We start from the raw sequence: 20,275 nt of genomic DNA on the forward strand, positions 1-20,275 counted from the left end.
GTAGTTCATTTACAGATAATAAATTACGATCCAAATACATTGAATGATAAGCATAAAATGGAAATAATTCTAATATGAATATCTGCATTTTATATCATATAAACACTAATTTTCATGTCAGTCATTAATTAATTAGTGATTTATATTTCTATTCTAAATCCTTTAGTGATTGGTGTTAGAAAAATCATCATTATTTTTCACACTCCAAAAACACACTGTGAAAACTGTTATAATAATTGTTATGTTTATTTCATTTATATGGCTCTTTACCAAATAACTTCAGCTATAATAGTTAACTGGGCATATATTTTCTTTTGTTAAAGAGAATGTTCTTGAATCTATTTTTATATAACCCTCATCCCTAAATAAGTATGTAGTTGAGCTATTCTTAATTATTCACAGTTCCTCCCAAAGGATTACATATTTTATAATTCTGTGTCTTTGCACAGCTTAATGCTCTTTTCCTCAAGCAAATTATTTTGCCATGCTTTAATTCTTTTTTTAAAAATTTATTTATGCATACAATAACTGGGGTACAGGCCAGAGGTGTGGGGGAGGGGTGAGAGGATTTGCCAGACAGAGTGGGAGCAGAACAAGCAGATTTACTGAAACACACTGCTGAGGGGAGCAGCGGGCAAGGCAGAAGAGGTCTGCTGCGCCATGTGGTTCACCTCCCTGGCCAGGGATCGAACTTGTGCTGCAGTGGCTGTCCATAGCTTCATAGTGTTGCGACTTAATCCCTTGCAACACCAGGGAGGTCCCTACCATGCTTTAATTCTTAGCTCAAACACTTTCACTATGAACTTCCCCTTCCCCCATCCTCAGCATATACACTTGCTCCCCCATACCTGTTTCCACATCAGTTCATAATTTTTTTATCATTGTTTTATAACTGATAGCTATGTGTCTCTCTGAGTAGTTCGCAAACTTTTAAAATCAGAACTGTATGTTTTCCAGAGTTAATCTCTATCTTGTAATGCAGTAATGACAGCGCATATGCAAAACAAACTTGTACTCAATGAGTGAATAGTTTATTATGTCTATTCCCTATTAAATTGGTAACATGAGTATAAAAAAGATTAATATATTCCAATATATTTCAGATTTCTTTAAAAATTGATATAAATGGATAAAACTTTAGGATATGTATTATTTTTTCATTGAATTTAGAAAATGTTATTCCCCTTTTGTAGGAAAATATCATAAATAATATTTCAAAAACTAAATAGGCATGCCTTTTAAATACTTTCAAATTTATGCTGGATATTTTTCACAGTGGAATAGTATCTATAATGCATACATTAAATTGTTAAAATTAACCATCAATATATTCTCTGTATTTATTGATTTTATGCTGTGGTCATGGTTACCAGAGAAGAAGGAGGTTTAGGGGCAGGACAAAATAGGACATGATCAAATGTATAACTCCCAGTTATAGACTAAATAAAACATGGGGAGATAATATACAGCATAGTAAATATTGTTAATAATACTCAGTGGCACATATGAAATTGATAAATGTTAAAAGCTTATATCATAATTAAAAAGTTTAAAGCTGTGGGCCTCCCCTAGGGGCACAGCGGTTGGACGCCCTCAGCCTCTGCAGCAGCGCTGGTTCATTCCCCGGCCGCCGGGGAGGGTCCCACACACACAAAAAAAGTTTAACGCTATATATGGTGATAAATGGTAGCCAGACATATTGTGGTGATCATTTAGCAGTGTGTATAAATATCAAATCTTTATGTTGTATAGCTAAAACTAATACAATGTGATCATTCAACTGTATTCTCATATATTTTCCAGAGTAAGTGCTGATGATTTATACATAAGTTGGTGATTTCTAAATGTTAATCTCCTGTTGAGATATCTTCCATGATTTCCAGATATTTTAGCTATCTGTTTACACTGCATCCTCATAGGTATTCAAACTAAATTGAAAGCCAAGGGGTTAAAAAAAAAAACAAATTAAAAAATAGCATGTTCTTTATCTCGTAAAAGATATAGTAGACAATAATGACTTTAAGGGTCTGAGCATACGAAGAGTAGATGAGGGAATCAACTAAAGAAGAAAGATGAAGTTAGGGAAGCTCAGAAGTTCATTTTGGTCATCGCAAGTAGGTTGTGATTAGATATCCAAGTAGATATGTCAAAAATACAGTTGAATATAGGAGTTTGAAGGTCAATGATGAGGACTGGCCAGAGATATAATTTTGAGAGTCTTTAGGAAAGGATGACCCTTATAGACTGAAGACTATACAGTATCACCAAATGTGCGAGGTATATGGAAGAAAGATATGAATTGTATTCAAAATTTAATTTATCCTTGTAGACATAGGATAAAATTGCAGTCACTCTGAAATATAACTTATTGTCATTTATGCAATACGTTTTATAAGGATTTTTTTCTGCTTTATCACTTTCATCTTATTTGGAACAGTGTCTGGCACATAAAAAATAATATTTTGAAAGAATTATTGGCTAGATAAATGTGGAAATGTTTCTTTAGGAAGTATAAGTCTGTTTAGTCTGTAATTATAAAATAATATATGTCAAAACATGTAACCTATATTTTATTTATTTATTTATTATTACTTTTTAAATATTTATTTATTTATTTATACAAGCACTGGGTACAGTCAGAAGCGCGGGAGGGTGAGAGAATTCACCAGAGCCAGAGCGGGGAACAGAACAGGCAGACTGACCAAAGTATACTGCTGAGGGGAGCAGTAGGTGGGGCAGGAGAGGTCTGTGTGCCATGTGGGACACTTGCCGGTGGCCAGGAATTGAACCGGCGCTGCAGAGGCTGTGGGCAGCTTTGCAACCCAGCACCCAGCCACTGCGCCACCAGGGGAGGGCCTATTTTATTTATTTTTTTAAAGATTTATTTATTTATGCAAACAAGAGCTGGGGTACAGGCCAGAGATGCGGGGGGAGAGGATTCACCAGAGACTGAGGGGATCAGAACAGGCAGACTGACCTAGGTACACTGCTGAGGGGAACAGTGGGCAACCGCCATGTGGGTTGCTCCCTGGTGGGCCAGGGATCAAACTCATGCTGCAGAGGCTGAGGATTACTTCATAGTGCGGTGCTTAACTCCTTGTGCCACCAGGGAGGCCCTATATTTTAATTTTAGTTTATGTGGACAAAAGATTCTCTAATAAGAAATCATAACTAGAAAACCAGTTAACAAAGGAGAGTATAGAATTCAAACACAGGCGCTGGATGAGTTAAGAATATAATCTTAGGGCGCGCAGACCTCTCCTGCTGCCTGCTGCTCCCCTCAGCAGTGTACTTCGTCAGTCTGCCTGCTCTGCTCTCCCCTCTGGCTCTGGTGAATTCTCTCACCCTCCCATGCTTCTGACTGTACCCAGTGCTTGTATAAATAAATAAATCTTAAAAAAAAGAATATAATCTTACAATATAATAAATCATATCATCAAATTGTTGAATAAATATTATTTTTAAAAATAATTTTTAAAATATCAGCATTCATTTTTATTTTAAAAATTTAACTCTGAATTATGTTTATATAAAATAAGTTCTTCCTATTTTTTACTATGTAATCAAAATTTATTGGCATTCATATAGTTCTGCATATGTATATCACTATCAGAAGCACATTTCAAATTTATTTTTAGTGTGAGAATCTGAAACTTTCATATAAACTGTGCTTCAATATTAATTGAGAAGTTATAGATTGTACAGTCTGTACTTAAAAATTGAAAGCAAGCTAATTCTTTCAGGGTTGCCAGGTAACTAATAAAGAAGATGTCAAATCGAAAGATAGGTCTAACTAAAGCAGTCTTTAAATAAATAATAGAATTATTGTCAACTTTAGCCTCAGAGAATGAGACAGGGACCACTTCTAAGTTAAATTGAAGAAAACACAGTCGAAATGTTTTTTTTTTTCGTGCTTTTTTAGTGAATTCTTAACTGTTTGCCCTTAAACATTTTCTCTTACCAACAATTTATGATTAATGTACAGATGTTGAAAGAAGATTCTCAAGACAGCATTCAGTAACTGTTGAAGTTAAGTGTAATGGCTAAGGCACCTGAGAGACATTTATTTATTATGCATTAACCATGCATTTATAAACACATATTGATATAATGTATTGGTCTCTTAGAGAAATATATGTCCACTAAGATTGATTACAAGTCTAATGAAAGATTTGCTATATATATTTTTAAGGTGAGATTGGTGTTATAATGTCTCCTGAGTATATGTGTAACAAAACAATTTTACAAGCACTTAGTTATAGTGATGCTTTAGATGAGTGTTGATCACATCCTTACAAATCTTGACCTATTTCTGTTTTAATTCCAGCAGGAAAAAAGTCAAGAAAGTTCAAGAATCAAAGGTAAGAAATGACTGTTTAATATTATAGTTTCATAAATTCATATAAAAAGAGCAAACTATGTGTCGTTTCTTTGAAAACAATGTTAAAATGAGAAAATGATGAGAATTCAAGATCTTGATTGTAATTGTAAAGCCATTGTGATTCCTCCAGAAATGCTCCAAGACTTGAGGGGATTCATTATTGAGATTTCCTTTCTTCACTTGTGCCTTGGGAAGCATCAATGCGGTTTTCTCTTTATCGGCCTGGATTGTTCTCCTGCAATTCCTCCACTAAGCATTATCCATAAAGGTTGGGTATTCTGTCATGTTTATGATTTAGAAGATGGCATTTTTCAAAATGCATTTCATGGAGAATTATTGAGTCACTGTTATTTTCTATGCAAAAGCAAGAATATATTGTTTTATATATTAAAATGTGCTGATAGCCTTTAGTGTTATATAATCAACTCTTGTCATTCATTGGGAGACTCTTCTCTAAGAAACAGTCTTAATTTTTGAAGACTACACGTTGAGATAAGAAATTATTCTAAGTTGACAATAATCTTTCAAGAAATGTTTCTATTACCTTCTTCTGTTGATCATAACCATCACAGTATGATCTGCACAGATTTTTTCTGATATTACCTCCCATGTCACTATTGAAGTCTTGATCCTTCTTCTTTTCAACCTGGGGTGTCCTTACCCACCTATTCTTCCCAAAGTTGTCCCAGTCTCAAGCTTGACTAGGGAGTGAACCAGAATTGTTCAGTTTCCTTCCATCATTTTTGAATAGGAAGATGTTTGTTTGTTTTCACAGTAATATTTTTTAAAAAATAATTTAGAGAGAAGTTGCTAGTTTGAATGTTCTCCTGACATGGTAGAAAGACAATCAGACTTTTGATATTTTCTAGATTAATGATTCCAAGTATAATCTCTGCATTTTTCCCTGCAACCTACTGACTTATACAGTATTTTCCCATGTTTTGTCATCTCTGTGTATTAATATTACTGAAGAATATGAAATCACATACTCTTTTTATTTTGCAAGATGTATTTTATTCAAATGAATTTTGTAAGACTGCCCTTCAAGGAATTCTAAAACTATTTGTGTTCTTTCTCAGCAAACTAAAGTATGGCTTGTTATTTTATATGGGAAATTATTATACTTATTTATCCTCAAAACACTCATACTAGTTCAAAGTTTTACACCTTTGTGTTGCAAAAGGGAATTTCTATTCCAAGATGTGCTATACCATGTGCATACAAATGATATATGCCTTTTAAACATACCGAATATACATCTACCTTCTCATGAAGGGTCCTGATGTTTTAGGGTGATTTAAATCATATTTATAATTCTGTTATAGTTAAAATAAGGTAAGTATAGCTTTCTTCCTGAAGTTTCATTGTCTTGGGGTACATAAATCATATCATCTGAAGTAGTAGAAGTTATGTTTTCCAACCACTGTCTAGGAACATGTTTTCTTTTATAAAAGTCGTAAAATTTTCAAGATTATGCTTGTCATACCTTTCACTGTTATTAACTGACACATGGTTCAGAACACTCACATTATGACTTCTAGACTACTGAAGTGTAACTAAATCAGAGATATATGGTAACATCACTACTTGTCACCTAATTCTGCTTAGACAACACAACATTTTCTTGACTATTTTTGCTTTTGTGTGTGTGTGTGTGTGTGTGTGTGTGACCCTTGTCTGTGGCTGGGGAATGAACCAGCACTGCAGAGGCTGCAGGCAGCCTTGCAGCCCAGCGCTCAACTGCTGCGCCACCAGGGGAGGCCCATTCTTGACGATTTTTGGGAGTCATCTTGAAGTGTGTCATATTACTGGACATTCTGAGCTGCCATGTAAAAGTGTTTTTAAATGTCACAATTAAGAGAAAAAATTCTATGCCATAAAAACAATAATTTACCTTATGGTAGATCCTAAAAATTCTAAATACAGATATTTCTTGGTAATTAATTTAATTAGTGAAGTGTAAACTATATCCTCACTGGTCGTTAGTTACCAATTCTTAGCTCATAATACAATGAAATTCCTGACTAATTGGTGATCTCACTTGTCAGAACATGTTCATGATATTACTAGGAATGTATGCAGTGAATGTATTATCTTCTAATTTTCTGTATCCTATGCCTGTTTCTGCGATAACAACAAACCTAACCTCATAATGCCAGTGACCTGAAAATTACATTAATGCACAGAGCATGCCAATAAAAATTGGACAACTTCACTTTGTGTGTGTGCATATGTGTGTGTGTGTATTTATATGCATATATAAATGTCTGGAATTTACAATTTTCTTTCTAATTGTATTTGACACTTACATTTGCTTTTATTCCAATATTCTTTTGAAATACCATAAAATCTTCATTTTTATGTTTTCTAAGTTTGTATATTTATCTAATTCTACTGACAAATTAAATTTGGTTCAATAATTATAATGCTATTGTAGTCTCAATTTATTTCCATATCCAGATTGCCTATTGTTAAATGAGTTATAATACATGATTGGAGGTTTACAATTGTTTAAGGAATCCTTCCTTTAAGTTGCATGGAGGGATCATAGCAGGGAAATGAAAACAATCCTAAAGGTTTGAGAGAAGAATCAACTATTTGGAATTTAACTGTTATTTGACACTGTTGTTCAGTGACATTACAGATATGTAATGTCAAATTTTCAAATCCATTGAAAATTTTATAAATATTATGGGAAATATTTCCCTTTGAGTATATTACTTATATAATATGCACAGTAAATCAATTAACATTTGTCAGTATTCTCAGTGGAGTATTTTAATCTGTTGTTGGCTTATTCATTTATATTTATGAATATTTTTCTACAGATTCAGTGATGAAACAGTAAGTTTTGAAGGAAAATTTATTGTAAATAATCCTTGCCTTGCAAATAACTTAAAATTTTATAAACTTGGGCCTCCCCGGTGGCGCAGCGGTTGAGTGCTGGGTTGCGAAGCTGCCCGCGGCCTCTGCGGCCCCGGTTCGATCCCTGGCTGCTCCCCGGCCACCAGAGGAGGGTCCCACATGGTGCGCAGACCTCTCCTGCTGCCCGCTGCTCCCCTCAGCAATGTACTTCGGTCCTTCTGCCTGCTCTGCTCCCCGCTCTGGCTCTGGTGAATTCTCTCCCCCTCCCGCACTTCTGACTGTACCCAGTGCATGTATAAACAAAACAAACAAACATAAAATAAACAAATAAAACATCCCTCTATAAAATAAAATAAAAAAATTCTATGAACTTAGTTGAGTTTTGAAATTTCAAAATAGTTAAAATATTAATGGCAATTAGAAGGGTAATGCTTTTGTGAAAAGTTTGCACATGGTTATGTTCTAGCTTCCTCACTCTGGCAATAAAAAAATGTGCGTGGATGTCCATTCACCAAGTGTATTTACTTTTATCACGCAATTTTCCTTTTCTCTTTTCAAGTAGACAGGCTTACATTTTACCATTCAGAAGTGATAAAAGTAAAGTACTTTTCCCTTTCATTGATATACTTTTGTTAAAATTCTGCAGTTGGGAAATACTGAGGTCTAGAGTTATTTCCCTAATGGGAATAGCTTACATATTATATTGCTAATACCCATCTTTGTTAAATGTCTAACAGATGTCACACACCATGATGAGGTTTTCTGCACATAATATGTCATTTTAATTCTCAAATCCAAATCACAAGGTAAGATTAGCACACACATGCCACCATTCTGAGATATCATCTCACATTAAATAATTCATATCATATTATTTTTGTTCTATCTAAAATATGTCACATTTGATGTCACTAATTATACCATGGATACTTTTTACGTACCATTATTAGTAATGATTTTTACATTTTCAGGTATTTGATACATATGAATTTTCTTATTTACATGGTAATTTCTGTAATGTCATACTTGCAAATATTTACCTCGTGCCAACATTTTTTTGCAATATTGTTCAAACAAGTCTACCAGCAGCATTTTTCAACAGCATGTGATCTCGTCATGACTCTAAGTCACGGTTTGGTCATTCTCACACGACTTCAAATTTCTGTTATTCTGTCTGATATGTTGATCTGTGATCAGTGATGTGACTCTTGTAATTTTATGGGGGTGCCATGAGCAATGCCCATAAAAGAAGGTGAACAAAATTTACAAAGTAGGTCTTTTGCCTGCTCCACTAGCTGTTTGATACCCCTGTTTCTCTTCCTCCCTTCAGTGCCCCTATTTTCTGAAGCACAACAATATTAAAATTAGGCCAATTATTGACCTAGGGTGTCTTCTAGATGTTCAGCTTAAAGGAATAATTATATCTCTTTTAAATCAAAGGCTGGAAATGATTAAGCTTAGTGAGGAGGTAAAGAAGGCATCTAGAAAGCCTGGATTAGTTGAAGTCTGACATCTTCCACCAAACAGTTGGCTAAGTTCCACATGCATGTGGCTATTGTTTTTCTTTTCTGTCATATTTTATGTAGCAAAATCACCTTAGATTTCATCCATCTTCTCCCAAAAGGAACAGTTTAAATGTTTTTAATAACTGAGGAGTATTCCATTGAGTCTGTTTCCCACAATTTCTTTATCTTATGGTCTGCTGATGGGCATTTAGGTTGATTCCATGTCTTATTGAAAATGTGCTACTATGAACATTGTGATATATGAATCTTTTCACGTTGTTTTTTTAACTCTGGGTGAATATATGGCAGTGGTATTGCTGGTCCATATGGCATTAACATTTTCTTTCTTTTTTTTTAAGGAATCATACCATTTTCCATAACTAGATAGACTAAAGCAATGTTTCAAAGCTTCAACAAAGAAGTGGACTAATTTTTTTAGGGACAAATGCAGCTAGTGACCTGAAGTCAAAGCCAGTGCTTACTTGCCATTCTGAAAATCCTAGGCCCCTTAAGATTAATGCTAAATCTGCTCTGCCAGTGCTCCATAACAAAGCCTGAGTGACAGCAGATCTGTTTACACTGTGATTTTATAGAATATTTTGATCCCACTGTTGAGACAAGACAAACAAAGTTGTTTTTTTTTTTTTTTCAAAATATTACTGCTCATTGAAAATGGTCTCCCAAGAGCTCTGTGGAGATGTACATAGAAAGGAGAAAACTCAACTCTAGAAAATGTCAACAAAAGTATTGATAGGTTTATTTGTTTTTGTTTTTTTAGCAAACAATAATGCTCAATAAACTCACAGAAAAAAAGTGTACCATACCAATTGCATTATATCTCAATAATCTGTTTTCACTCCCTGATTTATTAAAACACACTTTCAAGGGCCTTCCCGGTGGCGCAGCGGTTGAGCGCTGGGTTGCAAAGCTGCCCGCAACCTCTGCAGCGTGGGTTCAATCCCCAACCACCGGCAAGGGTCCCACGTGGCGCGCAGACCTCTCCTGCCATCCTCTGCTCCCCTCAGCAGTGTATTTCGTCGGTCTGCCTGTTCTGTTCCCTGCTCTGGCTCTGGTGAATTCTCTCACCCTCCCGTGCCTCTGACAGTACCCAGTGCTCGTGTAAATAAATAAATAAATGTTAAAAAAAAAAATAAAACACACTTTCAAAATTAAATGGGGCAGAATGTAGTCTCATTAGTGAGTATTGATTACTTTGCAGCAAAATATCAGTGTCATTTATGCACAACTGAATAATGTGTGATTGACTGGTGACTCTAATTACTAATATAGAAATGCAAATATTTCAAACCACTTCACTTCGCATTTAACAATATAAAAATTCATTGATTGTTGAGTAACAAATGAATTAAAATATAATTCCCAATTATTATAAACATATTGCCATACTTTTCTGATATCATTAGCTGTTATCTGTTCCCTTTATCATTTTTTACTATAAAAATTATTTCTCTTTATATGAGTGATGTTGTAGTAATATCAGTTGTTGAAATAAAATGATAAAACATAGAAGCAAATTCTAGAAGCCATTATATACATAAGATAGTAATTGCTACTTTGAGAATTCAAAATACATAACAATTTCAGTTCTAATGTATAACTACATGAAAGAAATAATAAGCTAATGGAACTTTATTCACTATAAATAACCTAAATTATGGCTTCAAATGCCTCACTAAATAACTTTCAAATAATACAGATTTCAAGTAAGTAATGATTTTTTTCTTGAATTAAGGCAATATTCACCCTTTATTCTTAAAAAAATTATCTAAGTAACTTGATACAATTTTAGATGATTGTTGGTGCATCCTTCTGCCACAATCAACAGGAATACAGATGTCTCCCTCTATCTAATGATGCTGTTATCATCAACCAGAAGAGGTTTCAAAAAGCATCTGATAATGTTTTTTACCCCAAGATGGACTCAATTTATATTATGTCAAACACATCATCTTTCCCATTATTTTGCGTTCATTCTCTAGTTTTCAAAGGATACCAATAAATCATGTCCTGCAATAAGCCATTTGTTTTGGCTTCAGGGAGATTAATTCTGCAACTCGTTTTGCCCACCAGGAGGCAGTGCTCTCTAAAAGAAGTCAACACATAGCTGGTTTGATGATGTTGGTAAAACAAACTGGAATAACTGGATTTAATTATTTTTTCTAATGCATAATTGATACAAATGCAGAATGAAATATCAAATGAATATTGTTCAGACATTCAGGTGGCCTTTTCTATGCCTAATTTAATATTTCTTTATATGCATACTAACATTTCAACATGGAGTCTCCCTTCAACCATACATATATCTTTATTCTACACTTTCAACAGAGTTAAATGGTTCCATGAAGTAATATTTTTAAATATTCCACAAACTGCCTCCTGAAGTAGTTGAATGTAATGTTTCAAGAAATATTAAGCAATATTAGCAAAATGTGCTTGATGGCTTTGTTTATTTAGTTCAAAGAAATAATTTCACCTACTTGCATTTTTTAGCTTTAGTGAAAGAACATCATTTTTTTTAATTTATTTATTCATAGAAGAGCTGGGGTACAGGCCAGAGGTGTGGGGGGGGCGGTGAGAGGATTCACCACAGACAGAGCAGGGAACAGAACAGGCAGACTGACTGAAATACACTGCTGAGGGGAGCAGCGGGCGAGACAGGAGAGGTCTGCTTTGCCATGTGGGTTTCTCCCTAGCCAGCCGGGGACTGAACTCGTGCTGCAGAGGCTGCGGATTGCTTCATAGTAGGTGCTTAACCTCTTACACCACCAGGGAGGCCCGAAATAACATTTCTTGAAATGCTTATTTGAACATTACATTTGGGCAAAAGTCCCTATTTATTCTGCCAATGAAAAATAATACAGTCTATCAGTTTTTGGTGTTTGTTTTATCTCCCAGGCATTTTAAACACGAAATTTTTACTTTGTTAAAGAAGCTATATTTACTTGGATTTTGGAATATGTATTTCTTCCTTCTTACCCAACATCTTAAGTTAAACTTCAGGGTAGTACTTTTTAAGTGTTTTGTAAATTATTTGAATTTTTTTTGTTAGAATTATGAAGGATTCAAAATTTTAAATGAAACAATTTTCAGTTGTAATGTACTTAAAGACTTTATGAGGCAAAGTAGACATATCTTTCTTGGTCAAACTAAGATGGATTACTTCATTTGGAGTTTTACTTCTATAAAGGCCAAATAATTTCCCTTTGAAATAAATATGGCATAGATTTTATAGTTTTTAATTTTTTTTCTTATTTTTTTATTTTTTATATTAAAATTTATTTTTGCATAGAAGAACTGGGGTGTAGGCCAGAGGTGCGGGGGTATGAGAGGATTCACCAGAGACAGAATGGGGAGCAGAATAAGCAAATTTACTGAAATACACTGCTGAAGGGAGCAAAGAGGGAGAGTAGCAGTCTTAGTGCTTACATAGATTTAAACCCTGTCCCACCAGGGAAGCCCCAATTTGTATAGTTTTAACTCATAATAAGGGTAGCATTTACTTTGAGTTGCCTAGCTAATAATATATAAATGTTTTTACTAGGGGAAAAAATATGTGATACTATTAACATTCCTATCAATTTTAAAGTGTTGATGTAGAGAATGCTTACCCACTGAACAATGGAAAGTAAGTGAAAAATGGTCAAATATGCATTGTGATAATTCCAAATTTCTACTTAATCTTTGATTTCTGTTTGCCTTTGATTTGTTAAGTATTCTCACTATATTTAACCAAGGTTCTCTTCCCACCTTTCAAGAAACAGCTATTATCCCTCAACGTTTTTAAATTACAAGAACTGCACACACTTTTCAGAGGCTATCATGGGACTTAGACTATGCATAGTTAAGCTCAATTGTTTGTCCCCCACTTAAGAAATTTTAATCTTTTTACCAATATTATTATCATTGCCATTTTGGTATATACAAAATCACACTTTTTTTTTTTTTAAGATTTATTTATTTATTTATTTATACAAGCACTGGGTACAGTCAGAAGCATGTGAGGGTGAGAGAATTCACCAGAGACAGAGTGGGGAACAGAATAGGCAGACTGATGAAATACACTGCTGAGGGGAGCAGCGGGCGAGGCAGGAGAGGTCTGCTCACATGTGGGTTGCTCCGAGGCTGGTGGGGATTGAACCAGCACTGCAGAGAATGTGGACAGCTTCACAGCGCTGCACTCAACCGCCTGCACCACCAGGGAGACCCTCACTGGGTTACTTCATGTATAAAATCTCCCCAACAGCAGCGGGCCAGACAGGTGAGGTCTGTTGAGCAGTGTGGGACCCTCGCTGGCGGCCGGGGATCAAACTGGTGCTGCAGAGGCTGTGGGCAGCTTTGCAGCCCAGTGCTCAACCACTGTGCCACCAGGGGAGGCCCCAAATCACACATTTTTATGTATAAAATATATTATTGATGCATAAACTTCAGTAATCTTTTGGAAATGTTAATAGAAATTCTTGTCTCTCAAAAGTTGCAATCATGCTGTGGTATTGGTTCACTTGACAGCCATTTCAAATACCATTTAGTATGCTTCTTTTTACAGACCTTTCACAGGACCTCATAAATGAAAAACTACATTTCCCAGATTCCCCCGCAGTTAGCCTTCTGGATGTGGTTTTAGTTTTCTCTTATCAGATGTAAACATGAACTTCTGTGAAATTCTTATTGTGAAGCAAACAAAAATCTGGTGACACAAATTCTCCATTGGCAAAGCCATTGTACTTCTGAACCCAGGACTAGGGTAATAGAGTTGGTATATAGTTAATTTTTATAATGGCAGATACAGTCAATTTTTTAGATTCCATTTTGTAGTAAGGTTTTGAAGTTGATTCTAAGAATTCAGGATATAGCCCTTTCTTTGGCCCTGTAAACTATTTGCTACCTCTTTAATACATCTCTTTTACTTATATAATGCAGATTCAGTTGCCTGTAACAAGAACTTTGTTATAAAGAACTTTTGTCAGGGCCTCCCTAGTGGTGCAGCAGGTTGAGCACAGCTCTGTGAAGGTGTCTGCAGCCTCCACAGCACTGGTTCAATTCCTGGCTGGCCAGGGAGATACCCACGTGGTGCGGTAGACCTCTTTTGTCTCGCCCGCTGCTCCCCTCAGCAGTGTTTGCAGTCCATCTGCCTGTTCCGCTCCCTGCTTTCTCTCTGGTGAATCCTCTCACCCTCCCATACCTCTGGCCTATACCCCAGTTCTTGTATAAATAAATAAATCTTCAAAAAAAAAAAAAAAGCTCCCTCAATCCATTCTAGAACTAGGGCAACTGTGGTTGTGGTATGGAAAACAATATGTAGCCAAGGGACTATCAGCCATCTGTTTACCAGGTTAGCTGCAAGGCTGATGCAGGCAGTTGCAGCCAGGAGGTAAGGAAGTACAAAGTGTTAAACACATAGAGTATCGCAAACACAGTCGCTGTTCAGGCACATGTTAAAATGTCTTGTCCTATCTAGTTTACAAGCATAACAGTAGGAAATTACAGATGTAATCAAATTTCATATGACAATTTGTTCAAACTATTCAATTTTTTTGTGCTGAGCAACATCTACATGCCAAACACTATTCTGGGCACTGGAGATATAGTAGTTGACAAAACAGGAAAAATGTTATGTCTTTCTGAGTCTTATTTTGCAGTTCCTATAAAATACTCCTATACAACAAGATGGTAGTTATTGTAAAAACCTAGCTAACATTTCATAAGTTCACACACATCTTTTCTTCTCTCCTGTTCTAACTCTACCTTTTCTCAGATCTTGTCTGAAATTTAGGGTAAGACACTGGTACTAGAGGATGATGGAAATAGAAGTAGCCAGAAGTCGGTAAATTAGTCAACACAATGAGAAGTTACAAATCCTTTCTTGAGAGTATAAACTGCTGTTACCTCTAAATTATTTCCCAAGCCTTCCAATCCTACAGAAGAAAAAATTTCATATTCAGAAAAATGTGAAAAATGTGTGTATTTTAAACTTGCCCCCAGACTTCTTGCCAGTGATTCACAATCAAGGTGATTTGTGGCAAATTTCATGATGCAGTTTTTATGAATCCATAAAATGAAAGGATTCCATGTCCATTGGTCCTATTTGGTTTCCATCAACATTGAATCTCTAGGTGAAATGTAGCAGCAGTTCTTTAATAGGATGACTGAAAATGCACATTGACTGGGCAATTTGCTTACCTCCAAGTTGTCTTTACTTTTCTTGGTTTTCTATGTGGTGAACCTTCAGCAGCATTATGCAAATTACTACCCACAGCCATGGGAGGATATTATCACATAATTTTTAACACATGGTGTTTTAAGTTTCTCCTTTAAAAAAGATTATTGGATAAAGATACATACTATGTTACTATAAAATGAAACTACATAGCACAATATTGTTAATCACATGATATATATATGATATATCCTAATGTATATTATGTGAATAATATAATTGATAAAATCACAATATTAATTGGTAGCAGATATAATTTATTTTGTTTGTGTATTTGTTTTGTTGTGTGTGGTAGAGGCTTAAATGGAGGGATAATATTTTTTGATCTTCAAGCGTGTGCCACCTGTTATTTATTTTATTTTTTCAGTTTGTTAGATCATTAAAAAAATCAGAGAAACAGGCAAATTTTACATGAAACTATCCCAAGATCGTAGAGCTAATAGATGCTTGCAGGTAAATTTAAAATAAGTTTTCTGCTTTTCCATGGGCTTGTTCTCACAATTTTCCTGTGCATGTGTAATAAAGTGAAATATTTCTATTTTTGGAAAAGTCATATGTGAGAATCTGTTTATTGTTTGCAATGGAATAGTAGCCAATTTAAAATACAATATGTCCATTGTAAGATGGAAAAGCCCTATGCCACTAAAGCTGAATAAATAGGTTAGTTATTTAAATGTCAGAATCCAAATGAAAAATTCATCTTCATAACCAAAAAATATATGAACAAGTTGAACAAATTAAGTGGGAGAAAAACTTAAAACATTGTCTCCTAATAAAGAACTTACTGCTCAAGTGACAGATTATTTACTTCAATACCAACTATAAAACAGAACTAATAAAATTAAGACATTAAATTACCTCTTATAAGGGGTCTGATGAGTCAATAATCATTTGGTTCTATCAGCAGTGGCATTAGATATATACTGAAAAGCATAATTTTTACCTGTGTTTTTTGAAATTTGTGAAAAATAGCTTTATTTTCTTCTACAAAAAAAAAATCATTAAAAAGAACTAAATAATAATATCATTTGATGAAATTATGCCAGCTGGGTTGAATCCTAGCTTTGACATCCCCCAGACATGTGGCTATAGAAAAGTTACCTTATTAATTTGAACTGCAATTTTCTGTTCACTAAAAGAAGCATACTTTAAACTGCTTTTCAAAATAGCAATGGAAATTGTGCTTTGAGCTACAGTGCCTCTTTTGCACAGGCAACACAACTTCCCCTTAACATGGGTCATCTTTTCAGTAACAATATCTTCTATGATAATTTTAGTGTGATTTGAAAGAATTCAGAACTATCAGATTCACTTTATCAGAGAAGAATATTTTCACTTTTATTTGAGATCTCTGTCTTCAGCAAATTAACCTAAAAATAAAAAGCAAGGTCAGGTGGAAATGTTGCAAAGAGTCTGGTCATTCTGGAAAGAACATGCTGACAGGTAATCTATGTGGTGACAGCATACAGCCATCTGGCATGTGGTCTGCACACCACAGGCCCTATGATGTCAACCACAGCAGGAGAAACCTGCCTGAATAATCACAGGTCACTTGCGAAGATGTAGTGGAAGGGACAATTGCTGGAGGATCAGAGTATAGAAAACTTCCACTTCTCCATCCTGATTTTTTTAAACTTTATTTCTAAATAATTTAAAGTAAATTAGTAAACCTATACTCAGTCTGCAGTGTGGGCAACCTCCTTGCAATTTATCAGGATAATTATGGGACTTCATGAAGTCACAAATCTGAGCCACGTACTTATTGATAGATGTCAACCATGGGTAATTACCTTGATAATATAGATTTTGTCCTCAAAAAATGCTGAAATGTATCAGATAGATTCTAAAATTAAAACACTGATACACTCTAAAATTACTCCCTCCATATCTGAAAATCCATTCCAAATTTTTATCATTTCCTAAATTATGCCCATTATGTTGGTGAACTACATTTCATGCAAAGACCTATCTTGAGGTTATATACCATTATAAAGATACTCTAAATAATGCCAAGAAGATAGAGATGCCTCAATGCAATTATAAATCTTATTCTTATTTGAAACCTGGGAAAGCTATTAAAAAAATTTAATCAGAAGACTAAATCCCCATGTAAGTTAAAATCCAAAGACACTAAAGTCCAAAGGAATTACGACTCAAAAAAATCAATTATCTATTCCCTTGAAATCCAAAGAACATAGAACTTTCCCCATTTCTCATCTTACTCAGCATGAGCCCCAGGGAATGCCAAAGGCTGGTTGTAATGCAACTTCTTTTAGTATCTGCTGTCTGAGCTTCAGTTTTCCACAGAATCTCAATTAGATTGATTGATGTACCCCTCTTTTGGAGAGTCTAGAGATTATCATAGTCTGTGTTCTTATCCAACTTATTTTGTAAAGAAACTAATTTCTAGAACATAGATAAAGCTATTCCACTCAGACTTATGTTTTCAGAACCTGGGATTTAAGTTTGGCAAAGACTGAAACAGAAATTCAATGCTATTTGAAGAAATGAACCACTGTAGGAGACCAGTTACTTGTGTCCCTGAACTTTGAAAGTAATTTCAAGCCAAGGAAGACTCTCATCAAGAGGTTAATTATGGCACAGTGCTTATCACAGTTGTGAGAAAGGTAATCTATTATGAATACTCTCTCCTTTCTTAAGTCACGGCTTTTGGGATATGACCACTTTCTTTTGAAGTTTGGAAATATACAGTTAAAGCAACTTTAGTAAGCCTTAATTCATGTAGTTTTTCCCCACCATCTAGCATGTTAAATATCACTTAATGTCTTATCTTAGCTGAGTTTTTCTTAACAGCAGAGATAAAGACAAGCATAAAAACTAACCATTGAAAATCAACTATAGAACTGAAGCATCTGGAGGGGGAAGGAAGTTGGGGAGTAGTTAGAACAAAGTAATGACGAAGCACAATGGACTGTTGTCAGGGACTGTGGGGGATTTGGCAGTGGGTACACTGAAGTGACAATGATTGTGTCCTAATATTACCTCAGTTAAAAATAAATTTTTAAAAGTTTTGTTTAAGAAAATACATACATCCCCAGGAACAATGGAATAAAGAATAAGGATGGGAGAATGGTGGAAGTTGCAGATGCAGTGTTCTGCCAAGTTGCCCATCTCATATATTACAAGCCAGTCCTATCACAGGCACTTGTAGTGAAATCACATGAAGCCGTTTCATATGATATCTGAATTTCCAAAGGGAAATCCAAGGGGAAAAGGAGCAATTATCTGAATTTATTCACCAGCCTCTGTATCCATTAGTCACAGCTTGTCACATAGTCACTAACCCTGCTATGCTTTCAGGTTATGTATCTGTGCACCTGAGCTATTTTCAGTCCCTCGGTGAGCAGAGTGTGGAATGGGATGATAGGTTATTGAGAGATGAGCAGAGAATGGTAGTAACCAAGATCTATAGCAACGGCAACTGTGATCTATCTCCAAGACTGAGGGAACTGCATCCAGTCAGGAAAAATCAAGTAGGCAGATGTGGAGTAATGAATAAAACTGAACCCAGTACCTTTTACTTTTCCTTAAGTCCTATGTTTCTGGTGTAACAGTGTTGCAGTGAATGTGGACTCTTTTTGATTTGTTTTATTTATACAAGAACTGGGATTACAGGCCAGATTTGCAGTAGGATGAAAGGATTCACCAGAGACAGAGTGGGGAACAGAACAGGCAGAATGACCGAAATACACTGCTGAGGGGAGCATCGGGCAAGACAGGAGAGGTCTGCTGCGCCATGTGGGTTGCTCTGAGGCCAGCAGGGATTAATCCGCCACTGCAGAGGCTGCAGACAGCTTCAGAGTGCTGCACTCAACTGCCTGCACCACCAGGGAGGCCCCCAAACATGTTCTCTTAAGGCTCAGGAGATTCACTGACTCCAGGATAGACAACCTAAAGTAACTATCACTTCAGATTATTTTATTATTTTTCAAATTTTGAGTATGTGGATTCAAACTTAGTTCTTCCACAATTTCCTCTGTAGCCCCAAAAGCAAAATGAAATTAGAAACATCCGACTTAAGGCTGACAATAATAATTTCAAGCCAGAACCTCTTTAGTATTATGGAACATGCACGGAATCCAGCTGCCTTGCTTTATAAAAGCCACTCCCTGTGGATAAGCATGAAAAGCACAATGCAAATGACAATTAACTGGCCAGCTCTTTAAAGAAGCAATGTAGGTGGATGGTAAGATTCCCTTTGCCATACATTTGAACTCAACTCCAGTTAAGCTCAGTGGCCTTTGCTGCCACCGCAGCAGCTACTGAGCTAACAAATCCCCCATACGTGCCCTAAGGGTGTGAATTTAAGTGGTACATCAGAAGGTAGAGCCAGAATGCGCCTCCTCTCTTCTCCCCCTCCACCATTACCCTTTTACTAAGGTCTATGAAGCTTTCTGGAGTGCTGTGGTATTTTCTGCTTGCACACAGTGCATTTTGGTTTCTGAGCTCCATGCAGCTTCTATGTTGCTTAATTCCAGATTCCCAGCATCTTTGCCAGATCAGTGCACCTTTGCTTAAGGCCTGATGTTTGCTGGCATGCCTTTGTATCTCTTTAAAATATTGCCCATGGACAGATCCTTCAGAAGCTGCAATGACCAGTAAAGGAAGAAAAGAAAATCACACTTTTATTTGAAGCTGCTGACAAGCTAAAATTCATTTACATAACCTAATCTAAGCCTCCACAAAAACAAACAAAAAGATGTGTTTACTAACATTTGAAGCAAAACCATATGCCAGGATCACCTGAACCTATTAAAACTAAGTCATGGAGAGTAGAGAACAAGCTTTGAAAAAACAGAAAGGAACTTAGACAGCAATCATAAAAATAAATGAAACTAAGAACAAGCCACATGTTTTTCTTTTCATATTCAACTCTTACATTCTCAAATAAAATTTGTCTTTTTCCCTGGAGAAGGATGTTAGAGAACAGAGATAAACCAGGGATGCTATGTATCATGCCAAGGGAGTTTCTCCGCAATGAAAGGGGAAATCAGGAGAGGGAATTTTCTCTATACTTCTCTACTCCCTGGTGTTTAGCAATGTCACTCCTAAAATCTCAGGGGAATAGACTGACTATTGAAGTTTTCATGAAGAATATTTGAACTATATTAGACACTTGTGAAGACACTCTGAGAGGTTATTTTCTACGGAATAAAATTAAAAACACTTCAAGTTTCAAATATATCAATGTAATATACAGAAGAAGAGGGTGAAAAACATGTTTCTGGGGAAATAATTTTCAAACCAGCAATTTATAATATTGAA

At 35.5% G+C, this 20,275-nt stretch overlaps 1 protein-coding gene across 3 annotated transcripts in view; it reads left to right on the forward strand.

Moving 5' to 3' along the window:
• The window catches only part of FSTL5 (follistatin like 5), a gene marked incomplete at both ends in the record, with an annotated part of 468,907 nt that overhangs the window by 52,834 nt on the left and 395,798 nt on the right, over positions 1-20,275 (forward strand). For 2 of the 3 annotated variants that reach the window (XM_084246223.1, XM_084246224.1), the window contains one exon: positions 4,331-4,361. In XM_084246223.1, the coding sequence (XP_084102349.1) occupies positions 4,331-4,361 (31 nt within the window). Of the gene's footprint in view, positions 1-4,327; positions 4,362-20,275 lie in introns of all 3 variants that reach the window. The other variant, XM_084246222.1, reaches the window with a different exon arrangement.

This window comes from Talpa europaea (assembly GCF_964194135.1).
Source record: "Talpa europaea genome assembly, chromosome: 10".
Taxonomy (NCBI): Eukaryota; Metazoa; Chordata; class Mammalia; order Eulipotyphla; family Talpidae; genus Talpa; species Talpa europaea.